The sequence below is a fragment of the Trichosurus vulpecula genome, chromosome 8 (genome assembly GCF_011100635.1).
Source record: "Trichosurus vulpecula isolate mTriVul1 chromosome 8, mTriVul1.pri, whole genome shotgun sequence".
Lineage (NCBI taxonomy): Eukaryota > Metazoa > Chordata > Mammalia > Diprotodontia > Phalangeridae > Trichosurus > Trichosurus vulpecula.
This window is the reverse complement of record NC_050580.1, coordinates 63,917,863-63,943,215: the sequence shown is the minus strand read 5'-3', so window position 1 is coordinate 63,943,215 and position 25,353 is coordinate 63,917,863. Positions and strand designations below refer to the sequence as shown.

Genomic DNA, 25,353 nt, shown 5'->3' with positions numbered 1-25,353 from the left:
CAGGAGTCTAAGTAATTCATATTTTCCCTTAGGGAAAGAAGAGATAGGGAACTAAAAAAGAGAGGATAGAGTCCTCTGTTACCTTTTTTTGTTCCCTCAACACTTGGATTTTCCCATTGTTGGAAAGAGAAGGAAGCAGCAACTTAATGCCTGATAAGGACGTTGGACCCTTTCCATCTGACTTGCAGCTTAAACCTTCCATATGTGTTATCTCTCATTAGAACATAAGATCCTGGAAAGCAGGCGCTCTCTTATTTTTTCTCTTTGTATCACTATTGCTTGGCACAGTGTTTTGCACACACTAAGTGCCCACCTATTCATTCATTCAATAATCTAAGGAGAGTTTATAGATTGTAGTGGTTATTAAAACTATCCAGAGACAGACTAAAGACCCAGACCTGTTTGGCAAGATCTGGGGAAGCATTCCAGGCCCCATTAAATGTAAAAAAGCAACATAAGCAAAAAAACTTTACAACTAAACAGAATCAGGAAAAAAATACATACACACTGATAACAATTTAAATGTTTGAAAGAACAACAAAAATCAGAGCTGTATAATATAATCAAGCTTGACCCCAAAGATGAGACGAAAAAAATTAAATTCCCTCTTTTTTCACAGAGGTAGAAGAAAATCAGTGTGGAATGCTCTATATTCTGTGATACTTGGTTGAAGTGTTGGTTAGTTTTGATGAACTGTGTATTTTTCCATTCTCTGTCTCCAATTTTCTTTGTCTGTCTCTGTCATTCTTCATTCTTCCTACCATTCCTCCTTTATTCTTTGTTACAGGGATGGTTCTCTGGATGGGGGAAGGGGAGGGACCTACTTGGAAATGAAGGTAATGAAAGTTATATGGTACAGTAGAATAAAAGCTGGATTTGGGGGGTCAGGGGACCTGGGTTCAAATTCCAGCTAGGACCTTGGGTAAAACACTTAGAGTGAAGGGGTTGGACCAGATGACCCACAACATCCCTTCTAGCTCAAAATCTATGGCCCCATGAGCCTAAAAACATAATATATCAGAAAAAAAGACTTCACTGAGTAGATGTAGCTAAAGAGATAGCAGAGGACCTGGGTTTGAATCCTAGTCCTGCTATTTATTACCATGGGCAAAAAATAGCAGTCTAGTCCAAAAGTATTTAAAAAATACCTACTATGAAACAGAGGAAAATCACAGCCAGAATTCATTAAAGCAGTTTGGTCAAACTCCAATAGAAATGGATCCCAGTAGCTGCATATTGTCTTAGAAAGCTACGAATTAACATGATCTCTACTGTAGTGTATTTTTATTTATTTTGTTAAGCATTTACAGATTGCATTTTAATCTAGTTCTGGCTGGCCCACAAGTTCGACACCTCTGGGGTAGTGGTGATTTCTGCCTGGAGAAAGGGTTTGACTCTATTGACACTACGAGCTCAAGCACACTGGTGCTCATCCCTACCATCCTACTGGCTGGGGTGATAACATAGCCTAAAGAGGTTATTTTTCACACGTGCCTGATAACTAGCAGGACAAGGATGGGGTTGACTAGAAATACAGATAAAACAGCCTCAGTGGTATGGATCAGAGGCCTTTTCCACTTCAATCCCAGCAATCTTGACGTCCCTATGCAAGGAGAATGGGCATAGCCTGGGCTCCTGAAAATTCTCTTGTTATCTTCCAGGCACATTAACTATACTGTGGTACATCATTGGATCTGTGATCTCCTCCATATAAATGCTCTTTCCACTGGAGAAGACTGCAGCCTATTTATGCCCACCCATGTTGAGTGACTCTCATTTCTGACCTCTCTGCCATGGGGGAATCCACCCAACACAGTGGGGAGGCTTTCCCCTAGGTCTCCTGAAATTGCATAGAGTTCAATGGAGCATGCAGCAACATTATGATAATTAATAGCAACATAAATAAGGGAGACATATGCACACCAAAGTTATTTGCCACCATCAAGGAGAATACTGATGAGCTCCAATTAGTGTGAATCATGAAGCCTAAAGTGGCTCCATGTAGTTGAATGCATACTATTCAAAGTTATAATTATGTAACACATGGTAATTGGTTCTAGCCCAATAGAATGATGCAATACAAATTTGAATAATGCAACCACTTCAAGGGATTCGTTCTGACTTACTGAAACCTGGTGTTACACGTAGTATCAGAGTCCAAATCAAAGAGAAATTATATATAGATGATAAGGCCCTCTGAGTGTTCTTACTTGGGAGTAACATCATGCTGGCTGCATCAAGCCTTTGAATGCTGTGCAACTCCTTAAATCAGACCCACAACTGCTTAAGAGTTCAGCCTAACTACCCACAGAGGAACAAGCATGTCAATGAAGAATTGACAGGAAGGTGGTGGGACAGCCCATGGAGCCTGTCCTATCTCTCTAGATAGATAGATAGAGAGAGAGAGAGAGGGAGAGAGAGAGAGAGATGGGCAGACAGACAGATAGGCATAGTATCTCAAGAAGAATAATGATATTTTTAAAATGGGTCTTTCTTTCGGGGAGAAATGAAAATCGTTGAACAGTTCTCCAAATGAAATATATTATGTGCATATATATTCCCCATATATACATATACATACATATACATACACACAACAGAGAATATATATTTATTTGTACACACATATATGTATGTATGTATGTATATCTATATAGATAAATATCTACATAGCTTTAGCAATCTACATCTATGTATATGTATAAATATCTATAAATAGGTACGTGTGAATATTTTGGATGGAAGACTAGGGCCATTTTGAATAGGCTGAGGAGAAAAGGCCAGACTATAGTCGGGGAACTGCAGTGTTTGTAGAGACTCCAAGCTTCTCCCTGAAAGAAAGGCCCCTTAAAAAAAAGCATCTATATTCTTCTGGAAGCTGATATAGGGATAAAATCATGAAATGCCACAATGTCCCAAGAATTAAGGTTGTGAGTCACCAAAAGGGCAATGCCAAAAGGCAATGGTAAGACTCTTGGTTGGTGTGGTTAGAAGAATGGCATTGGAGAAGTGGTGGTAAAGGAAATGATCGGGGAGAAACAAGACTGGAGTGATCTTTGCCTCCTCACTCTCCCTCATCACACACATCTAATCAGTGGCCCAATAGTTTTACCTCCATAACATCTCTTGTGTCTTGTGTTACACCCTCTCTCGCCACTCACCCTCTCTCTCTCTCTCTCTCTCTCTCTCTCACACACACACACACACACACACACACACACACACACACAGACCCCCACCAACCCTTGGCTGAGGCTCCTACAGTGGCCTCCTTATCGGCCTCCCTGCCTGAAGTCCCATCCCACGCTAATAATCCATCTTCCCCATAACTGCCAAAGTTATTTTCCTTAAGGTCAAGTCTGACTATGTCATTCCCCAATTCAATGAACTCCAGTGGTTCCCTATTGTTTCTAGGATCAAATATAAACTCCTTTGCTTGGTTTTTGAAGCCCTTCACAAGCCATCTTATGGTTCCAGCCTCATAATACATATTAACCTCCTTTCTGCTCTCAGCTAACTAGCCACACTGGCTTTTTTGCTCTATTTCACATTGCATTCCATGTCCCCTCTTTCTATCTTTGTGCTGCCTACCCCCTATGCCTGGAAAACTCCCCCTCTCCAACTCCGCATCAGAGAAAGCTTTACTCCCTTCAAAATCCAGCCCAAGTACTGTCTTCAACATGAACTTTTCCTGCTCCAGACTTCTAGTGACCCTCCCTCCTTAAACTGCCTTGTATGTCATTTATAATGGGCAGCCAGGTGGACAGAGTGCTGGAAACTCCAGCCTCGGGAAACTTAGCCAGCTGTGTGACCCTGGACAAGTCCCATAACCTCTGTCTGCCTCATCTGCAAAATGAGGATAATGATAACAATTACCTCCCAGGATTGTTGTGAGGATAAATGAGATAATATTTGTAATGCAATTTGAATTTAAATGTTAAACCTATTTGTACTTATTTTGAATACAACATGTAATTACATATGCATATAATTATATGTGAGTATAATTGTATGTGAGTGCTTGGAAAGACAGAAAACTCCTTAGGGACAGGAATTACTAATTTTTGTCTTCGTGTCTTCAGCACCTGACATGATGTCTAGTACATTAGAGGCAGCTGGTGGTGTGGTGTGGTGGATAGAGCGCCGGGCCTGGAGCCAGGGAAGATCACAATTCAAATTCAGCTTCAGACACTTAGTAGCTATATGACCCTGAGCAAGAACCTTAACTTCTGTTTGCCTCAGTTTTTCAACTGTAAAAAGGGGATAATAATAGCATCTACCTTGCAAGCTTGTTGTGAGATCATATTTTCAGAAGTGCTTAGCGCAGTGCCTGGCACATGCTATGTAAATGCTATTCCCTTCCTGTCCCCTAAGCACCTAATGAATGCTAACAGACTGACTGTCTGAGGCCAGATTGGAACTCATGAAGAAGTCTTCCTGAATCCAAGCCAAGCGCTCTATCTACCGCACTCAGGGGTGAGGAACCTGTGGCCTCGAGGCCACATGTGGCCCTCTAGGTCCTCAAGGGCAGCCCTTTGACTGAATCCAAACTTCACAGAACAAATCCCCTTAAAAAAACATTTGTTCCATAGAACTTGGACTCAGTCAAAAGGCCACACCCAAGGACCTAAACGGCCACATGTGGCGTCAAGGCTGTAGGTCCCCACTCTTGACTGCTACAGAGCTTTCCAAATAAGGATCACTGATCTAAAGCTGAAAAGATTTCCTCACAACCTTATGAGGGTCTGTACAGAGCACCCCGATTTTATATAGATGAGGAAACAGAAGTTTAGAGGTTAAATGACTTGTCTGAGCTCCCAGAACTAACCAAGTACCAGAGCCAGCCCTCAAACCCGATTCCAACACTCTGGTTAACCAGTGGAATTTCCCCCACCTCACTCCACCCCCTCTGTAATAAACACTTATTTCAATTACCTTCTGGTGACAGTAGGCAAACATTACCTCCAATTCCCTAACAAAGTCAACAGCAATATGCCCTCAGCTAATGTCAACCCTCTGTGGGCACTACCAAGAGACATTATTAATGGACTCAGATAGAATGGAACTAAAACAAAGGGGGAAAGGGTTAACTATGAAAGAGATACGGACTGGGTCAGGGGGGCATAGATGAAGATTAGAAAGCAGAAGCAGCAAATGGTAACGTTCATGAGCATATTAAAATAAACTACGTCCCATTTATATGGTGCATTAGAACTTACAAAGTGTTCTACTCAGAACTATACCAAGTATTCATTACCACATTTTCCAGTTTAAGAGATAAAACTACAAAGGGTCAAGAAATGAAAAGGCCTTGTGGGCCAGGATCACAGCTAATAAATGTTCGAACCCAAGCTCAGTCAGAGCCAGGATTCCAAGCCAGGTGTCACTCAGGGCTTTTTCTGCCACTCTACATTAGCTTCCTGAAATGCAAGAACCTTTCAGCAAGAGACCAAAAAGTTGGGAGAGGTTACTCTGGCTGGAACACAATCAATATTCCTCATCATGCCAACTTATACTGATCTTTCCTTTCCTGACGTCCCAGAGTATTTCAACACGTTTGTCGGTGTATGAGGCATCTTGGATCGCCCTCTCATTGTAGTCTTCTCTTTCCCATCAAGACTGCAAATTTCTTGAGAACAGGGATTACTTCCTCTATTGTATCACTCATGATAACAAGCATGCCAGAAATCCTCCAAATGAGACTTGGTGAATTCTTCCAGAATGTGTCAATTACCAAGGACTCCATTTATCTTGTGGCAGATAGGCTGTCTTCCTATTTCCCCCTGCCCATGTGGTCCAGGCTCCTTCTTTCCCCATGAGAAATAGCCCATGCATCACTCACCTGTGCATATCGATGAGCATTCCGATTTACTGAGAAGGAGTAGGAGATGTTTGGGAACCGTATGCTGATGGGCAGGATGGTCACATTGAAATAGAGCTGGACTACCCCTCCAGGACCTTGTAAGTCAGTGTCATTCACCAGGACTCCCAGCTGGAACGAATGGTTCTCTGTGATAGGGACGCTTTGGTTGAGCACCAATTCTGCAAAAATGATTAACATTCTTGTAGACAGTCAATCCACAAACGAGTACCTCATTTTAAAAGAATATTGGTAATAAATAAGTGCTAATATTTATATAGTTCTTTAATATTTTCAAAGCCCCTTACATTCATTGCATTATCTCATCCTCACAATGCCTCAGAGGGTATTAGAGATATCACATCCTCATCATACTGATGAAGAAATGGAGATGCTGAAAGATTGAGTTATTTATGCATAGTCCAACAGTTAGTAAATGTCAGAAGTGATGTTAAAACCCACAGCTCTCTTGAAATCTAAGCCCAGCACTCATTCAGCTATACTACACTGCTACAAAGTATCTTGGAGAACAGCAACCAAGACTGTGAAAAGCCTTGAGATCATGCCTTAGGACATTGTTATAGGAACTGGGAATGGTTAGCCTGGAGAAGAGAAGACTCTGGAGGGAAGCTGCCTTCAAGCATTCGAAGGCTAACACATGGAAAAAAAATTGTTTTCTTCTTGACTCCACAGAGTAGGGATGGATGAAAGGTGCAAAGAGCCAGATTTTGGCCTAATGTAAGGAGAGACTTCTTGATCATTAGAACTCCCAACAGGACTGGGTGCTTCAGGGGATAATGGGTTTCCCTCTCACCTGGGATCTTTGTGCAAAGGCTGGATGGCAACATGTAAGGTATGTTGTGGAGGGCACTGTTGTTCAGAATAAAGTTAGACTAGATAGCCTCACTGGCTGTGGTATGCTGGTAAATGTTTAAAAACAAAAACAGCTCTTTAAAAAAAAGAAAAGAAAGGAATACTGTACACAAGACACACACTTTCAGGCCTGATCTGTATCATTACCATTTTCTCCATCACTTTCTTAAGGATAGACAATCAATGAAACAATAAACGATGCCCTGATTTGCAGAATTTGCCAGTTCCTGAGGTGTAAATGCTCACACTGAGAATTTAACAATTAGTTCTAACAAAGCAGTAGGGGCTGATTCCAGCGCCCCCTTGCTCCTAGATCTCATCCTGTAAGCCACTGTAGGCTCTACAGCTTCGACCTCCTTCTTCCCTCCAGAGATCTTTGATATAAATTCAATCCCTGTTCTACAGAACACTCCTTTGGATGACTGAAGAAAACTTTTTCATGTCCCCATGTCCCCTTTCAAGTGTTCTGTTCTCCAACATCCCAGATTCCTTCAAATGCCCCCTCTCTGTATTCAGGATCCCAGTTGCTGCATCAGCCCAACTACTTCCATTAATGTTGGTGTTAATTGATTTTTGGGGTTTTTTCCCCCCAAAATCAAAAACACCTTCAGAACATGGTGATTTGCCACCATTGAGGAAAATACTCCAAACGATGCTTTGTGATCTCTAGAGTCAAATGCAAAAAAAAAAGAAAGAAAAGAAAAAAAGAAAAGAAAGAGAAAAGAAATATGGCAGCATCTTTGGAAAGAGTGGCTTGCCAAGCTGCCACCTCCCTCCCTCCCTGCCTCCACCCCTCGCCAAGGGAGAGTTCTGGTATGTTTTTAAACACGCTCATGACTGATCTAGGTTCATCTTCTAAATGCAATCTATGCACCAAAGCAGTACAGGGCATTAAATATATTGTTTAAAACCTCTTCAAATGAGATCATTTGATAGAATCTGCTAGGGTCCATTTTCCTACTTCCTTTCATTTATCTGTTCTAAGGCATCAGTTACTCAGCCAAGTCAGTAGCCTAGAAAGGTACAGATAGCTGATGGGGTCCCAAATGTTCCCACCTCCCTCTCTTTCCTATCTTTACCCCCTGGTCCCCCTTACTGTAGTCGTGCATCATTGCCCGCACACGGCTTCCATTAGAGCTGTAAGAGGTCTCATTTGGTGAGTGCTCCACACGGAAGAACTTAGTGACCCTAGGGTCACTGGTTAGCATGGTGTGTATGTACTTTCTTGGGATGTCCCCAGAGGATGGCACCACATCTTCATCAAAGACCTGTAGCACTGCCAATACTGTACCCTATGAGGAAGCACAAGATAAGAGTGGTTACGGAGGAGAGGGCAGGGATTTGGAAGGATAGAAGGACTCTCTGACCTGCTTTCGTACAGTCAAAACTAGCATCTCCCACCTACCACCGAGAATGGCCATATGAAACTGGGACCATGAAGAAATGGTTATCTCCTCTTCCTGCTTCTTTTCATGGGCTATTCTTTGCCCTCTCACTTCACATTTGGACTTATCTTCCAGTTCTGTCACTAATTAGCTACATGACCTTGCGGATCCGGTTGCTTTACCCCTCTGGGTCTCAAGTTTCTTTCTCACTAAAATGAATGGCTTCCAATAGAACACCTCAAAGATCCCTTATAGATCTTAAAATATATGAATCCTTTTCATGTTATGGCTTAGAGAACTCTAATCATGGTTGCTAGAATTCATTTTTCCCCATAGAGGGCAGCAATTTTCCAAAATTCAGTCACCTCCCTAGAAGCAACAGATCTAATGGTCTATTACTTACAAGAACAATGAAACAGTTGGGAATAAAGCTCCCGATAAGGTATGATTTCATGAGAATTCCTGAGGGGAGGTAGGGAGCAGAAAAGGGAAATGTGGGACAATTTATCAGAAGGGAGTGGTTCCCTACTACATTTTAAATAATATAAACTCTTATTTTAGCTTTTAAGGCCCTACACAACCTGGCCCCAACCTAACTTTCCTGTCTCTCTCTCTCTTACACATATACACACATACACACACACACACACACCCCATAATCTACCTCTAAAGTTCCCAGGTTCCATAAGCTGAACTTTACGCCGTGACACCACCCCCCCCTCAAAAAAACCCAATGCCTCTTGTTGACAACATGGTGGTCTTTGCAGGATCAATGGGTCTAGACCTAGGGAGATACTTCAGAAACCATTTATCATTTATTTAATTCATTCATTCATTCATTCATTCATTTATCCAACATCTTTATTTTTCCAGTGAGGACACTGAGGCCTAGAGAGTTTAGGGAACTTGTGGAAGACTGCATAAGTATTAAGCGGTAGAGACAGGATGGGGAACCCAGGTCAGGACCACACCACCTTGCTAACAAGGAACATGGCTTGTCTTAAAAGGACTCCTAGGAAAAGGGTTATGTCAGGGATGGGGAATCTGCGGCCTCGAGGCCACATGTGGTCCTCTAGGTCCTCAAGGGCGGTGCCACTGTGGTCCTGCTAGGGGATCACACATGGCCTCAAGGCTGCAGATTTCCTACCCCTGGGCTATGGCCTCCCCGGAATAATTTGAAAATATACAATAGGTTGCAATTGGCTTCTAAGCCAGAGTGAAAAGAATTTGGGACTTAAGTATCCACAGTTCCCTGCAAAGGCACTGAAAAAGTTGGTGACCTCTAAAACTTTGGAATGGCAGGTTCCCATTCATTACCTGCTACAGACTTTTCAATTCTTAAAAGTTCTCTTTACAAAATACAAATTTCTGCAAAGGAAGGATCATACCTTAATTAGCTGACAACCAAATGAGCAGTTAATAACTCAGCAACTAGTTAATAACTGACAACTAGTTACGAGCTTTAAAATGGGACACAAGATGGTTGTGTGGGGTGGGAGAGAATAGGCCTAAAGAGGTGAGCAACTATCACATAATTATATAAAGTCATAGATTTCAAGCAGGAAGAGAACTCGGAAGAGTCCAACCTTGTCATTTTACAGAAGAGCAAGAGAGACACAGAGAAGTCCGATGGCTTGGCCTGGACCATGCGGGTAGTTACAATGCCCCAGGCAAGACTTAAAACTGTTCTTTCAGACTCCAAGTGCAATGCTCTATCCATCATGCCACCTAGTGACGACAACTGGTATAAAACCAATTTTGTCGATTCAAAATTTTGTCTTAGACCAGCCCTGATCCTGTGGGTAAAGTTCTTGCCCTCAGCCACCTGCTTTAGATATAGGGAAGTGGTGGTATCTTGTCAAGGAAGATGAGAGTTGGTCTAAGAGTTCCTTGTCTTACTATTAAAATTGCACTTTAATTAAATTCATGGTCTATTAGATCTTTTTGCTTCTCAGTTAGTTTGTTCAGTCATTTCAGTTGTATCCGAATGTTCTTGACTCCATTTGGGGTTTTCTTGGCAAAGATACTGGAGCGGTTTGCCATTTCCTTCTCCATCTCTTTTTGTAGATGAGGAAACTGAGGAAAGCAGAGCTAAGTGACTTCCCCAGAGTCATCCAGATAGTAAGTGTCTGAGGCCAGATCTGAACTCATGAAGAGAAGTTTTTCTAATTCCAGGCCCAGCGCTCTATCTACTGCACCATCTAGCTATCTTCTGAGGAGGGAGCCCTTAGTTTTGGAAGAGTGCTGCCCCCCATCCCTTATTCTCTTATCCCTCTTCTTAATAGCAAATAAAGATTCAGCTCGAAAGCATGGTTTGGAGTAAGCTTCAAACAAGCAAGAGCTAAGGAAAACAGGGAGTTCTGTGCCATGACAGCAACACATCATCACTGTGACTTGCATCTAGAAAGTCAGTTCTGGATCAACTATGCTATAACGAAGGCAGGAAAAGGCACAGCCAACTTCAAACCAACAGACAGAAAGGACACCCTTAAATAATTTTGCTTTCAATTTGGAATGTGGCCACGGGGAAGCATGTTTGTGCACGAGGTCCCATGTATGTGTATTCATTTATCCATGCCTGCCTTGTCCCTCTCTGGTTTAGAATTCAGCCAAAGGGGCATGATAGGTATGGCAGGCATGGTAGAAAGAGAATCAAGCAAGATCTTTGTAGAAAACCCACTGGTATATGACTTGGAAAAGACCGTCATCAACGTAAATCATCATCTCATAGATTTGGAGGTGGAAGAAACTTCAGAGGCCACTGAGTCTGCCTCTCATTTTACAGATGAGGAAATTGAGGCACAAAAAGCTTTAACTTATTTGCCCAGAGTTATACAGCTTAGTAATTGACTGAGGCAGACAGGAATGGAATTCAGGTATTCCTGACTCCAAATCCAGCACTCTCTGCCTCAACTATCTAGTTTTACTCCTTGGTCTAGGCTCTAAGAATGTTGTCTGATGCCATTCCCAGAATCCCCAACAAACCTCTCATACCTCTTTCCGTTTGTATTCCACAACTGCATTGGCTGTGTTGATGCCATTGGGGAAACTAGGAGGTGAATCATCCTCATCATATACAGTCACAGGGAAGGGTACCATCACGTTATCTTCCCGTGAACCTTCCCGAACTGTGCACTTGGCAACCAAATCATACTTTTCCTTTTGTTCTCGGTCCAGAGAGTCCCTCATGCTGACCTCCATGGTGACCTTATCAGAATGGAAGCGATGGTCTTCATCTAATTACCAAAGCAAAGACAGGGAATGACTGGATTAGTGCAAAATTTTGCAAGGGGGGAGGATGGTGCCCCACCCAGTCCACCAGATGCAGAAATCTCCTTGTCATGCCTCTGATTGGGTTGGGGGGGAGGGGCGAGGAGGGAGTAATGTTGGGGACTGAAGAGACCAGCTGGCTATCTAACCTGGCTCATTCCTGTACTCTCACTGTTTGGGGGAGAGAGGGAGATAGAAAGGAGAAGAAGGAGCAGAAGTACAAAGCTACTGTCTGCATGAGAGACACTAATTCTGGCTGCCAATCCTCACAAAGGAAGTGCTAAGGCAAATAAGATCTAAGAAAGTATAACGAAAATGTCCGAGGCAGCAGCCTAAATATGAAGACTAAAAATCAAATGAAGATAAAGCCATCTAACATGCAAATGATCTTATTCATAATTTCAATACGAAAGCTAGTACAAACAACTGACAGTCAAATGGAATTGTAAGGTTTGCAAAGCATTTTACACAATAACCCCATGAAGTTACATTTTTCCCTTTTTACAGATGACAAAACTGAGGCTCAGCGACTTAGCCATGTCTGCACAGCCAACATGGGGAGACCAAATGTGAACTCAAGTCTACTGGGCTCCAAGTCTGATACTACAATGTATCAAGTTTCCTTCACGGAGACACTCTATCTCTAAGACCATCCTCTTCCCCCCTAAATCCTGCCCATATTCCTGACTCCTGTTCCAATTACCTAATAGGATAGAAACATCACCTTTCTTCTTCTTTCCCAATAACTTCTTAGCTTTTGTTAAGTTCTACTGAGTCTGTCTCTGCTTCATTTTTCACATCTGTCTCCTGCAATTTCACTGCCATGGTCACTACTATTATCCAAACCCCCTTCCATTTCATGTATACTGTCTATTCAGTTGTTTCAGTCATGTCTGACTCTTTGGGACCCCCTTTGAGGTTTTCTTGGCAAAGATACTGAAATGGTTTGCCATCTCTTTCTCCAGCTCATTTTACAAATGAGGAAACTGAAGCAAACAGTGACTTGCCCGGGATCATACAGCCAGTAAGTGTCTTGAGGCTGGATTTGAACTCAGGAAGTCCAGTGCTCTATTCACTATGCCACCTAGCTGCTCTTCATGGATACTGCAGCAGCCTCCTAACTGGTCCCCTGATTCACGTTGCCCCTTTTCAATTAATCCTTCACCTTATTTTGAAAAGTACTACATTCATAATGTGCGTGTGCGTGTGTGTGTGTGTGTGTGTGTGTGTGTATCTCACATGTATATATAGTGTTCATTAAATATGAATGTATATATACATATGTAACACATTCACATATAACATGCATGCATATTTTGTGTATATGTGTACACATGTGATGTGTGTGTGTGTATATATGTATGTACATATGTATATACAAAATGTACATGTCTGATCACACTACTTCCTTTTTCCAAAACAGACTTCTTAACCACTGCCTGTCCAGGGCAGACGTCGTCTTGTCCCAACTCCTCAGCCTAGGAATCAAGGCCCTCTGACAATTCAGCCCTAATGGACTTTTTCCAGGCTTTATTTTATTCCTCCCTTTCACTCTGCTCCAGCTATACTGAATTATTTAACTCGCAAATCTCATCCTATTCTCTCCAACTCCTGTCCACCTTCCTGTGCTATCCTCTATGCATGGAACAGACTCAGTCTTTTGAGACAGTTTTCTTTCCTAGCCTAGCTCAGGTACCTCCTCTGCCATGAAGCTTTTCTGATTCCCCTAAATAGAAGTGGTTCTTCTTGGATCTCTCATGTCACTCTCACTCCTCCTATGCATTTAACCATACTCCAATTTGTGATTTCATTATTTGTGTAACTGCCTTATTGATCCTGTGAATGAAGGAAAAAGCATGTTAGGCATTTACTATGTACAACCTGGCACATAATAGGTGCTTAATAAATGTTTATTGATTGATTGACTTTACCCAACCTTAAATCACTAAATGGGTGCTGCCTCAGACAAACTGAGACCTGGGAAAGACCTTACAAAGAATATAAATATCTTGAAATAGAGCTCTGGAAACCAGGCATTGATAAAGCCATTCAGATTCATGTGGAGCTACTTGACTTTGCCTTAAACCCAAATCACTCTGGCTCTCAACGACTGGCCAATAATGGTCCCCGACCCAAGCCTCAGTTGGTCACTGTTTGGGTTTTGCTGGCTCAGTGTGAGTGTAGATAGCAATTGTTTCTGTTTTGGCCAGAAACCCTGTGGGTCTTTCCTTCCCAGATTTTCTTAACTGTGCAAAAGTTCTTTGCCTCATTTTTTTACCTAGCCTTAGTCACTGAATGGAGGTTGCCTCAGACAAACTGAGACCTGGAAAAGGTATTGACTTGAAAACGCTGAGGTCTCCCACCGCATCTGGGGACATCTCTAGTCATCCTGAACTATGTCTTGCCACTGGACTCAGATGTCTCCGTAGGAGAGAGTGAGGCTGATGACTTTGCACACATCTGCTTCACTTAAATCCAAGTCACTTGAAAATCAAGATGTCACCCTCCTGACATCATTGGCCCTCTAGAAGAATGAAGGACAAACAACAACAAATGCTGAGGATGCAAAGAGAAAACAAAGTTCCTGCTCTCAACGAGCATCTTAATGAGGGAAGACAACACAGAATGTGAGGGTTCATCTTCAGGGGATGCTCCAGTGGTCCTTGGGTTACAGTGTCAAAGCAGATTGTAATGGATGTTTGTTTCTGTCATTTTCATGGGGGAAAATTTCTGGTACAGCAGCATTTGCCAGGGCCAAGGACTCTGATGCAAGGAATTAAAATAAATATAAAATCCATTAAGGCTGGTGCTATATCAGTAAAAAAAATCTCCATATTCTCAGTGCACCTTGAACAGGGAAGGTACTGAGTATTCAACTCAAGGAACTTATAAAGTATATTACTCCAAGTGGCTACACAGCCTGAGTATACAAATTGGCTTATTATTATTCTTACTAATAATAATAGTATTATTATTGATAGCTGATTTTTATGTGTTCTTTATTTACATTAAAGAAGCTAGGTGGTACAGTGGGTAGCCAGAAAAACCTGAGTTCAAATCTGGCCCCAGACCCTGTCTGCCTCAGTTCCTCATCTGTAAAATGAGCTGGATAAGAAAATGACAAAGCACCCCAGTATCCCTGCCAAGAAAACCCCTCAAAGGGTCACAGAGATTCAGACCCAATTTTAAGATGGCCGAACAACAACAAAGCATTTGCATAGTGCCGTTACGGTTTGCCAGACATCCTGCATGTTAGCTTATTTGATCTTTTTGCATTTCAGTGAAGTAGATCCTCTTATCATTCCCATTTTAGACATGAGGAAACTGATGTTAGTTTATGCTAGTTAATGACTTAAGAACGATTCAAACTCAGGTTTTTCTAACTGTTCAGCACTCTGGCCATCTAGGCTTTAGATAAACTTGTGCATTATAGATTTAGAGAGTGGTATATTAAGCAGAGCTAAGAACATTGGGATGGTTCTTAACCTGGAGGCTGACAACAGGGTAGACAATCATGATTTTCCAAAATCATCTTTTAGCGTCTTTATAAGAAATGATATATATCCTGAGTTAGCTGGACCATTGGTATGAGGCAAGGAGGAGAGGGCCCTGATGTTCTTGTGTAAGTATAATAAACAGAATATCAGGTTCTGTAGAATATATGCTCCTGGAGGGCAGGAACAGAATTTCTGTTCTGTCTTTGTATCCATCGGTGGCATGGTGGGAGGTCTGGACCTTGAATCAGGAAGATCTAATTTCAAATTTGCCCTCAGACACTTGTTAGCCATGTGACCCAGGGCAAGTCACTTAACTTTTCTTAGCTTTACTGGCTCTAAAATGGGAATTAATAACAGCATCTACCTTCCAGAGCTGTTGCGAGAATGAAATGAAAAATACATTCATTAAGCACTTTGCCAATCTTAAAGTGCTATACAAATGCCGGCTATTATTATTAGGACGAATGTTGCTGTTATCTTTATTATTTTAATTTTATTATTATTATCATGATTATTACCTTGCACATAATAAATGCTTTCTAGATTAGGTTCCATTAGCCACAACCATAATCAGGACAAGACAGTAGAGGATAAAATAAAAGTGGGTCTCAGGTCCTAGGATTTGGGGTTGAAATGGCCCTGCCATTTGCTGCTTGTGTGAAGCTGGGTCTCAATCTCTCTGGCTCCCGTTTCTTCACATATAAAATGAAGGGATCGGAGAAGATGATCTCTAAGCTCCTTCCAGCTCTAAATCCTCTGACCCCATCAACCTTGTAATGTTCATTACATGTCTGTGGTACTTGAAGGTTTACAAGCAGTATCCTCATAATACCCATGGGAAGTAAGTAGTACCTGTAGTATCCCCATTTTCATGATGGAAACTGAAGCACGGAGAGGTGAGTTGACTTGACCAATGTCACTCAATAGGAAATAACAGGGCCAGAATATGGATCTGGGTCTCCTACTTCTAAGTTCCGTGCCCCCTGGCAGGCTAAGTGTGGTTAACCATTCTCTCAAAAGTCTCTATTATCTTAAATGGGTGGGGAGAAGGTACCCAGGAAACACCATTCTCACCTCTAAGCAACTGGTAGGAAACGCTGATATTTGGGCACAGATGCTGCACAGGAAGTAAACGGAACTGGTGGAAAGTGCCCGGTGGCTTATTCTCCCTGATGCGAAATGAGAGCCCCGTCTCCAAAAAGCAGAACTCCCTGGGCTTCAGGGAGCTGCAGGATGGCATGGTGGTATTGATGACAGACAGCATCACTTTGGCACAGCTTGGCCAGTGGCAATCACTTTCCCGGAATGGCTTGGGTGAGAGGAAAACTTGAAGGTAGATGGTGAGCAAAGGAAGTCCTCCATCTGCAGAGAGAAGAGATAAGACCCAGGTCCACCTTTATAAAGGCAGTAAGACTAGAGTTTCAAAACAAAGCAGGGTGAAGATATGCCCAAGTAATAGCAAATAGGCTTAGTTCGCAGTGGAAAGAACACAGATAAGAATCATCTTAGGGCAGCTAGGTGGCTCAATGGATGGAGCACTGGACCTGGAGTCAGAAAGACTCCTCTTCCTGAGTTCAAATCTGGCCTCAGATACTTAGTAGCTGTGTGACCCTGGACAAGTCACTTAAACCTGTCTGCCTCAGTTTCCTCATCTGTAAAATAGGTTAGAGAAGGAAATGGCAAAACCACTCCAGTATCTTTACCAAGAAAACCTCAAATGGGGTCACAAAGAGTTGGACATAACTGAAATGACTGAACAATAGCAAAGGCTCATCTTCCAGACAGTGACGGAAGGGAAGGCAGCAAGGTCGAAGGGCAAGAGCACTGGCCTAATGGGCACAAGCTTTGGGGTCTAGCTCTGGTACTCTACCAGAACTTACTGTGTGGCCTTTGGAAATTGTTTAGCCTCCCTGGGCATCTCTGCTCACCTAGGAAATGGAGATAATAAGCCTTGCTCTCACCACCTCTTGGGGCTATTATAGTGAGGGCATAATGACCCTGAAAGCCCCTCTAAAAGAATGTCCTACAAATTAAACTATTACTGTAAATTGAAGGCACTTTCATCCACGGTTTTTAGAACATTCTCTCTTTCATCAACTGACAAAACTCCAAAGCTTACCGCCAACTGAAGGCCAGCCTTTGGCAATCTAGCCAGCTTCTGACAACGCTTAATAACACTTTTAAGTCTCTCTTAGGAATAGTTTGCATGTTCCCTGATTGTGCCAGAAGCTAAAGGACTTTAAAAAATGAAAAAAAATACAACATGGCAGGAAACCCACGGCCACACACAGTAAATTCAGTATCCTCAACCCTGCTGAGATACGATGTGCCACAGTTTTCTCAGCTGTGCAAATACTAACTGTGACGATCCAGATGATACGAGGATGAAAAGAGCAAAGTCCAAACTTGTCTCTTCTCCTTTATCCTGATTCCCCATTTGGGAGTCCCCACTGGTGCAGTATAAATGGCATTCAGTCCTTGCTCTCACTGCACCTGGGCAGATCACACCTAGAGAGAGGGGAGCTTGGCATTTCATGGGTAGTCAAGGGGATGGGCCCAGGGGCTTTGTCTCTCCTCTGACTCTATATCCATCGGCAAATGAAATGCATTAAGGAACAAGAAGATAGGATCCGTATCTGTTTAAAGGGCAATATCCACAGGGTTGCCCCAAACTCTTGCTCCATGGGAACAAAAACTTTCTTTTGCATAGCCCAAGGAACTTCATATCCAATTCCTACCCATTCTTCAAGGGCCAATTCAAGACTCACCTCCACCCTGAACCTTCCAGCCAACCCTCTGAATATCTACAAAGCTTACGGCCAATCAAGTTCCACCTAGTATACTATTTATAATCTCTTGTCTCCTCCACTAGGCAGCAAACTCCTGAGGAGTAATTCTAGACTTTTCTTTAACCTCCCCCAATACCTAGGACAACGCTGAATTCATAGCAAGGGGTTATGCGATTTGTGGGTAACTTGTTTAATGTATGTATACATGGTACACACTTATTTATGAAAGCCATATCCTGTAACTAACATATATCTAGCTATATCTCTGTCTCATCTATCTACTTACCTATCTCTCTCCCTATGTATACATTGATCTGTCCGTCCATCACTCTCTATCGACTTTTCTGTCCATCCATCCATCTACCTATATTTATCATCCATCCATTCCTCTCCAGCCATCTCTCTGTCATCCACCCATACATCTATCTGTCTGCTTGTCTGTCTGCCCACCTGTCATCCGTCCATCCATCCATCCATTCATCCCAATTATTCCTGTTCTTTTCTGTATTAGCACATAAACTCCTCCAAAGCAGAGACTGATTCACCTTTGTCTTTGTACCTCCAACACACAGTGCAGGGCCTGATACATAGTAGGCATTTCATAAATACTGACTGACTAATTGATGGTGAATGAAAGAGTTTTGTTTCCTAATCAATTACTGTCTTATAAGCCAGTTCAAATTTACCGAGTAGTCCAGTAGATTTGAATTTTTAGTTTTATTTCCAATTCTTCTGACCTATTTATTAATCAATAAACATTTATAAAATGCTTACTGTATGCCAAGAACTGTACTAGATATTAGAAATATAAATACACAAGATGGAGTACCTGTACTCACAGACAGCTTATGTTCTAACAGAGGAGACAGCAGTGGAAGACACACAGAATAATGAGGATAAATGTAAAGTAGTTAAATACTTTAATCCATCCATCTATCTAAATACAAAGGAGTTTGAAAGGGAGGCCACTAACACTTGAAGAGGACCTCAGAGACCATGTAGTCCAATTCCTTCATCTGATGACTAAGGACCGAGGCCCTGAGAGTTTACATGATGGCCCAGAGTGAGCAGCAGAGCTGGGATGTGAACCCAGGCTTTCTGACCCCAAAGCCAGGGAGGACTCTTATCAGCTGCAATATAGTACTTCTTCAGGCACCCAATCATTTGGATTTCCCAAAAATACCCAGATTCTTTTTGGGAGTGAAGACAGTAGCTGCCCTTAAAAACTGCCCTCCAACCAGCCTTTCCACCTTAGCTCCCAATTTGTGTTTCAGCAAAACTATCTATTCACTCCCCCTTGCCCTGCCCTTTCCCACCTCCATGCTTGTGCTCACACTGTCACTCACACCTGAGAATGATTCCCCCTCATCATTCTTCATAGTAATCGTCCCCTTCCTTCCAGGCTCACCAAGCCTTCTGTAATCCCCAGAGCTCAAAGCAACTGCCCTCTCCTCAAATCTCTCACAACCTCTGTTTATAGCTCTCTTGGGCATTTATGGTATTCTGATTTGTGTCAGTTATCTGTGGACGTCTTATCTCTACTGCTAGACTGTAAGCTCCCTGTGGGCAGGCACTGTTTCCATTTTGATAGTCTCAGCACCTGGAACATCTGGCAGATGTTTGCTGAATTGCATTGAGTCACCGCCCTTACTTACTTCGGGCACTCAGCTTCTCCAAGGCCCTTTGGTCCAGACTCTGGTTGAGGTAGAGAAGGCCTGTGTCTTCATTGATCTGGAACCAGTCGTTCTTGTGTGGCTGGAATCGGTAGGTGCTATAGAGGTGCTGGCCTAGGCGGAAGTGGGGCACCTCCCCTCTGGCATCCTGTAAGGCATGAACGTAGAGCAGGGGCGTTCCAGCAGGTTCGTCGACATATATCTTTTCTGAGTAAGTGTCCCGGGAAAAATAAAGGCCCAATGCAGCTGGGGAGGAAAAAAAGAAGAGGTGAGAGAGACTGAAATAACAACAACCAACTTAACCAAACACTTTACACATGTCATTTCATTTGAGCCTCAAAACAACTTTGGGAAGCAGGTGATACAGATAAATGGGGAGTATGACAAGCAGCTCACAGACAGACCTTCCAGCTCCAACTTAGGATCCCATATTAGCAATAACATCAAGTGATATATACATATATATGCATACATATGGAAATAGTATATACATATATACATACAAGTATATAGTATACACACATGTATAGTGTGTATATACATATATGTATATTATAAATACCATATATAATATCTCCATCTATATATACTGTACAGTACATAATCTCATGTGACACTAACAACTGCCTTGGGAGGCAGGTAGTATTTCTCCCATTTTCCAGGCATAGGAGACAGGATTAAAACCCAGGTTGTTCTGAATCCAAGTCCAATAAACTAGGCCAGTCTACCTCAGTGACTTCTTCTCTTCACCCCCTCTTTAGCAAAATAGGGCAAGATGGAATAATTATATTTGCTGATATTACTGGCCAACTGCACCTTAATGAAACCTCGATGGTTTAGTTGTTGCAGTCATGACTGGCTCTTTGTGACCCTGTTTGGGGTTTTCTTGGCAGAGATACTGAAGCGGTTTGTCATTTCCTTCTCCAACTCATTTTACAGACAGGGAAACTGAGGCAAACAGGGTTAAGTGACTTGCCCAAGGTCACACAGCTAGTAAGGGTGCAAGGCCTCATTTACACTCAAATGCTAATCCCATGAGGCATTGGCATTTTAAATTTTATCCCTAACAGAGAAGACACTTTAGCACACTTCCCTCCTAAAGTCTCTATGCCTATCTATGAGAGGTAAATAGTCCAAGATCTAATCATGCCACCATTGGTCTTCCCCAAGACCTTCCATTACTCTTTATTGTCAATGATTATGATGGTGAAAATACCAATAACAATCATACTATGAGTTTTGAAGTACTTTAAGGTTTGCAAAGCATTACGGCACTTTGGGCACCAAGGTAACATAAACTTCATCCAAAAAAGCTGTTTGAGCCACAAGAACTCAAAAGAACTTTTAAATAGTTCTGATTGTAAGAAAATTCTGACTGTACCAAGAGTTAAAAACAAAGAGATGATCTGGTCATATTATGTGCACAGCAGAGTGGTTTTTTTAAAGATTCTTTTGCAAACAAGGACATTTGGTGAAGTCACACTTTTCTAATGGCTCCCATTGGGAGCTGTCTACTTCCCTAGGAAGGCTGCCTTAAGATTAGACTAAAACAAACAAACAAAAAAAAAAGATTAGACTAAAATCCCTTCCACACTGGCTTTTTCCAGGAACCCAGGCTTGCCTATTGGCTGATTTTTTCTCTTCTGCACTCCCTCTGCCAGACTCCTTCCCAATTCCTTGTCTGAGTTCAGGTCAAGCTGTTCTCTCCTAATCTTACAAGAGGTTGGGAACCTGTGATCTCAAAGCCAGATGTGGCCCTCTAGTTCCTCAAGTATGGCCCTTTGACTGAATCCAAACTTCACAGAACAAATCTCCTTAATAAAAGGATTTGTTCTGTAAAACTTGGACTCAGTCAAAAGGCTGCAACCCAAGGACCTAGAAGGCCCCATTTGGCCTCGAGGCCACAGGTTCCCTACAGCTGTATGCATTCTCCATCTCCTTTCCTCTCTCTTTGCCATGCGATTCATATACCTAAGTATGTATAAACATATACACATTTTATATACTTATATAGTATACAAACATTTATATATGTGTGTGCATGTGTTCACAGACCTTTTCACTTTGGCTAGGTGATTTTTAATTTTATTTTCCCTAGGACCAGATTTCTGCATCACTTTCAATCTCCGTACCATGCTACCTGCACTGCAGCCATCGTCCTGTCCCTCTCTTGGGAGTCTCAGACACTGCCCCCTGGAAAGCAGAGCTGTGAGAATTGAGCTTTTGTCTCATCTTGTCCTGATCAAGTCCTCCAGGGCACTTCAGGCATCTCCACAGCTCCATACTATGCTACTGACTGCGCACCAGACACCTCTTCTTTCCTGTCCAATTATCCTTTATGTAATATCTATCCCTATTAGAATGGAAGTTCCTGGAAGGCAGGGACTGTCTTGTTTATGTTTATGTGCCCAGAGCTTGGCACAGTGCCTAGCACGTAATTAAGTGCTTCGTGATTTTTCCTACATAATCCTCTTATTTATCTGACTTCCTAGACTGCAGCTAGGTGGCACAGTAGATAGAGCACTGGGCTTGGAAAATGGAAGAGTCATCTTCGTGAGCTCAGATCTGGCCTCAGACACTTAACAAGTTGTGTGATCCTGGGCAAGTCACTTCACCCTGCTTGCCTCAGTTTCCTCATCTGTAAAATGAGCTGGAGAAAAAAATGGCAAAACCATTGCCAAGAAAACTCCAAATGGGGTCATAAAGAGTTGGACACAATTGAAAACAACTGAGCAAACAACAACAGATTGTATGCCCAGATATATGTGTGTATATATACATATATATGCATATATACACACACATTCATATACATATACATGTCAGATTATAAAGTTTCTAACAAAGAAATATATCATCCTCTTTTTCAATAGATGTATTAATGAAATATGGCTTTCTTTTCAGAGAAATAATGCATGACCTATGACTTCAAAACAAACATTAGAACTTGCACATTCAGATTAGAATTGTCTTCAAAATAGTCAATAAACATTTATAAAGTGTCTACTATATACCAGGCACTGTGGTAAGTGCTGGAAAAGTCATTTATATGAACTATAATACATAAAATAGGATAGCTAAGCATAAAAGAGTCACTTTGGGAAGCTACATTCTTGTTCCAACCATGCTACTACTGCCCCAAACCTTATGGGAACCCCAATTTGAGAACTAGCTCTACAGCCTCCAGTGATGTCTGTCGGTATCGATTGCTCTTCAGTGGTTGACAGTTTCATCCTATGTGTCTGGGTTTTATTTTTGGAACCAGTCAAAGATGATTAAGAGTGACGTGTAGTGAAAAAATGAGGGTAGTCACACTGGGAAATACAATTTATACTTAATAATGGGAGTAAGAGATTCTTGTTTTTGTACAGTTCATAAACCAGCTTAAACTGCAGAAAGGTTTGAAACAATTGTATTTGGTTGGGCGCTTGTCAGGGCACTGTGCTAAACACAGAGGATACAAATTCAAACAAAAAGAAAGTCCCTGTCCTCAAGGAGCTAATATTCTAATGAGGGAAGACAACACACAAAAAAGAAGTCTGAACATGGAGGGGTATAACCATGTGGGACTACGGAATTAAAGTTGAGAAAGTCAGAACTAGATACAGGAAGGCAGTACAGGTTGGACAACTTGAACCCTTCCACAAACCCAGGAGGTCCCAGGAAGATCTCACCAACGGCAGCTGGCAGAGGAATATTCCTAGAGGAGAAAGCTCCAAGGAGAAATGGAGATTCTAACACCCCTAGTGCTGAGGGAAGATGGCAGCACTCATGGCACGGTGATCAAGTCCAGAAAGTTAGAAGCAGAGTTAGGAAAGGAAACCAGGCATTCTCCAATTTTCCACCATGAAGTGAAAACATTCATTAGATTTATAATTTCTGTTATGACCAGCAAGGAAATACTCAGAAGGGACAACATAAAGGATGCCATCAGAGTCATGTATGACCAGAAAAGAAAGGCTAGAGGGAATGAAAAGCATGTTTTTTTCCTTATGCTTGGTTGACATCTATGCAATGTCGGAATAAAGGGAGATAGCCCCCAAAATTGTTGGGTGGACCCCCTGGGGAGGATTTGCAATAAGACTTGGGTAGGAGTAGCCAAGGATAAGGAGGAAAGATGGATCATGACATAAACCACTGGCAGCTTTACTCAGATTGATGAGATCACAGATCCATCTAAGAGTATTAGTCTGATATGTTGGTTAAAAAGTGAATCTTGTTACTTCATGGTTGAATTGAAAAATAAGAGAACAGCCGTGATAATAATAATAGCTCACATATTGCTTTTTGTTGTTTAGTTGTGTCTGACTCTTCATGGCCCCAGTGGGGATTTTCTCAGCAAAGATACTGGAGTGGTCTGCTATTTCCTTCTCCAGCTCATTTTGCAGATGAGCAAACTGAGGCAAACAGGGTTAAGTGACTTGCCCAGGGTCACACAGCTAGGAAGTATCTGAGGTCAAATTTAAACTCAGGTCCACTGACTCCGGGCCTTGTACTCCATCCATTGCACCCTCTAGCTGCCCACATTTCACTAGAGAATTTTAAAAGCACTCTCTTAAGTTCATATCAGCTGAAGGCACTGTGAGTATTAAACCTTAAGAAGATGCCACAGGCAGGGGACACAGGCATATAAGAGCTATCTGAAGGACTGTCAAGGTGTCAAGAGCTGGACTTGTTCTGTTTGATCCTAGAAAGCAAAGCTAGGAATAATGGATGGAAATCGCACAAAGGCAGATTTGGACTTAATAAACCAATAAGCACTTATTAAGCACCTACCATGTGCCAGATACTCTACTAGGTGCTGGGAATAGAAATAAAATGAATGAAACAATCCCTACTACAAGGAGTTTACACTCTTTCAGGGGAGACAACCCCTACCCTCCCACAGCCAGTGCCTTCCCTCTGAGCTAACCTTCCATTTACTGTGTGTGTGTGTGTGTGTGTGTGTGTGTGTGTCCCCAAACACAGGATAGGCTTTTTGGGGAGGGAGTGGATTTCCCCTCCTGGGAGGACTTTTAAGGTAACTCACAAAGGGAATTCTTCATTAGGTATTCTTTGGACGAGCTGGCCACTGAGGTCCTTTTTTCCTCACCAATGACCCCAATGTATTACAAATGAGGAAAAAAACCTACTGCTTGTGTAGGGATGCTATATAGAATATAACATCAAATAAGAGTCATTAGAAGAGAGACTTTGAGGCACAGTGGATAAAGCACTGGTTCTGGAGTCAGGAGGACCTGAGTTCAAATATGACCTCAGACATTTGAGGCTTACTAGCTGTGTGACAAGTCACTTAACCCAGGAGGGGGGTGGGGTGGGGGGCACGGGGAGAAAATACAGCATACTCTCAAATTGAATCACAGAACATTAGTGCTGGAAGATGGTCTTAGAAAGCTCCTAATCTAACCTCCTCAATTTACAAATGATGAAACTGAGGTTCAGAGAAGTGAAAGTAACTTGCCCAAAGTCACAAGGCACACTAGTTGTAGATCTTGAATTGGTATCCAGATCTCTAGATTCCCAGACCAAGCTATGGTACCTAAAGGTGAAGTACCTGAAATTATCTCTTGTTAAGTACTATTCAGATTTATGGAATCCCAAAACTCTTTTGCCGTATGGACGGGTGGGGTAGCAATCTGGGAACCAGTTTTGCTAAGAATGGCATCGTGAAGAGCTCAAGCACTTCCAACACCAACACTACCCCTACCTATCAGTTGCTTCCTAGATTCCTCTCCTGACACAACCAGCCAATTTTCTGAAATTTCTTTCTCATTGGCTCATTATCTTAATGCCCTCAGTGTCTCCCTTGAAACCATCAGTCCTCCTGGATTACTCAGAACTTTCATTAATCCACACACCCTTCCTCTCTACTCTTCCCCACCCCCAACCCTTTCATATAGTCTCCTCTGAATTAGTTTTAATTTAATTTCCACTTCTGTCCTTTGAAGCTCCTGGTCCATGATGAGTTGGAAATAATTACTTCAGATGATATCATCTGCTCCATTT

General features: G+C 42.2%; 1 protein-coding gene across 2 annotated transcripts in view; it reads right to left on the bottom strand.

Annotated features, from left to right (window-relative positions):
• The window catches only part of RET (ret proto-oncogene), a 157,509-nt gene that overhangs the window by 38,419 nt on the left and 93,737 nt on the right, over window positions 1–25,353 (bottom strand). For both annotated transcript variants that reach the window (XM_036735459.1, XM_036735460.1), the window contains exons 2-6: window positions 19,330–19,593; window positions 15,960–16,247; window positions 11,113–11,354; window positions 7,830–8,025; window positions 5,843–6,042 (exon numbers count right to left, since the gene is read on the bottom strand). In XM_036735459.1, the coding sequence (XP_036591354.1) occupies window positions 5,843–6,042; window positions 7,830–8,025; window positions 11,113–11,354; window positions 15,960–16,247; window positions 19,330–19,593 (1,190 nt within the window). The remainder of the gene's footprint in view (window positions 1–5,842; window positions 6,043–7,829; window positions 8,026–11,112; window positions 11,355–15,959; window positions 16,248–19,329; window positions 19,594–25,353) is intronic.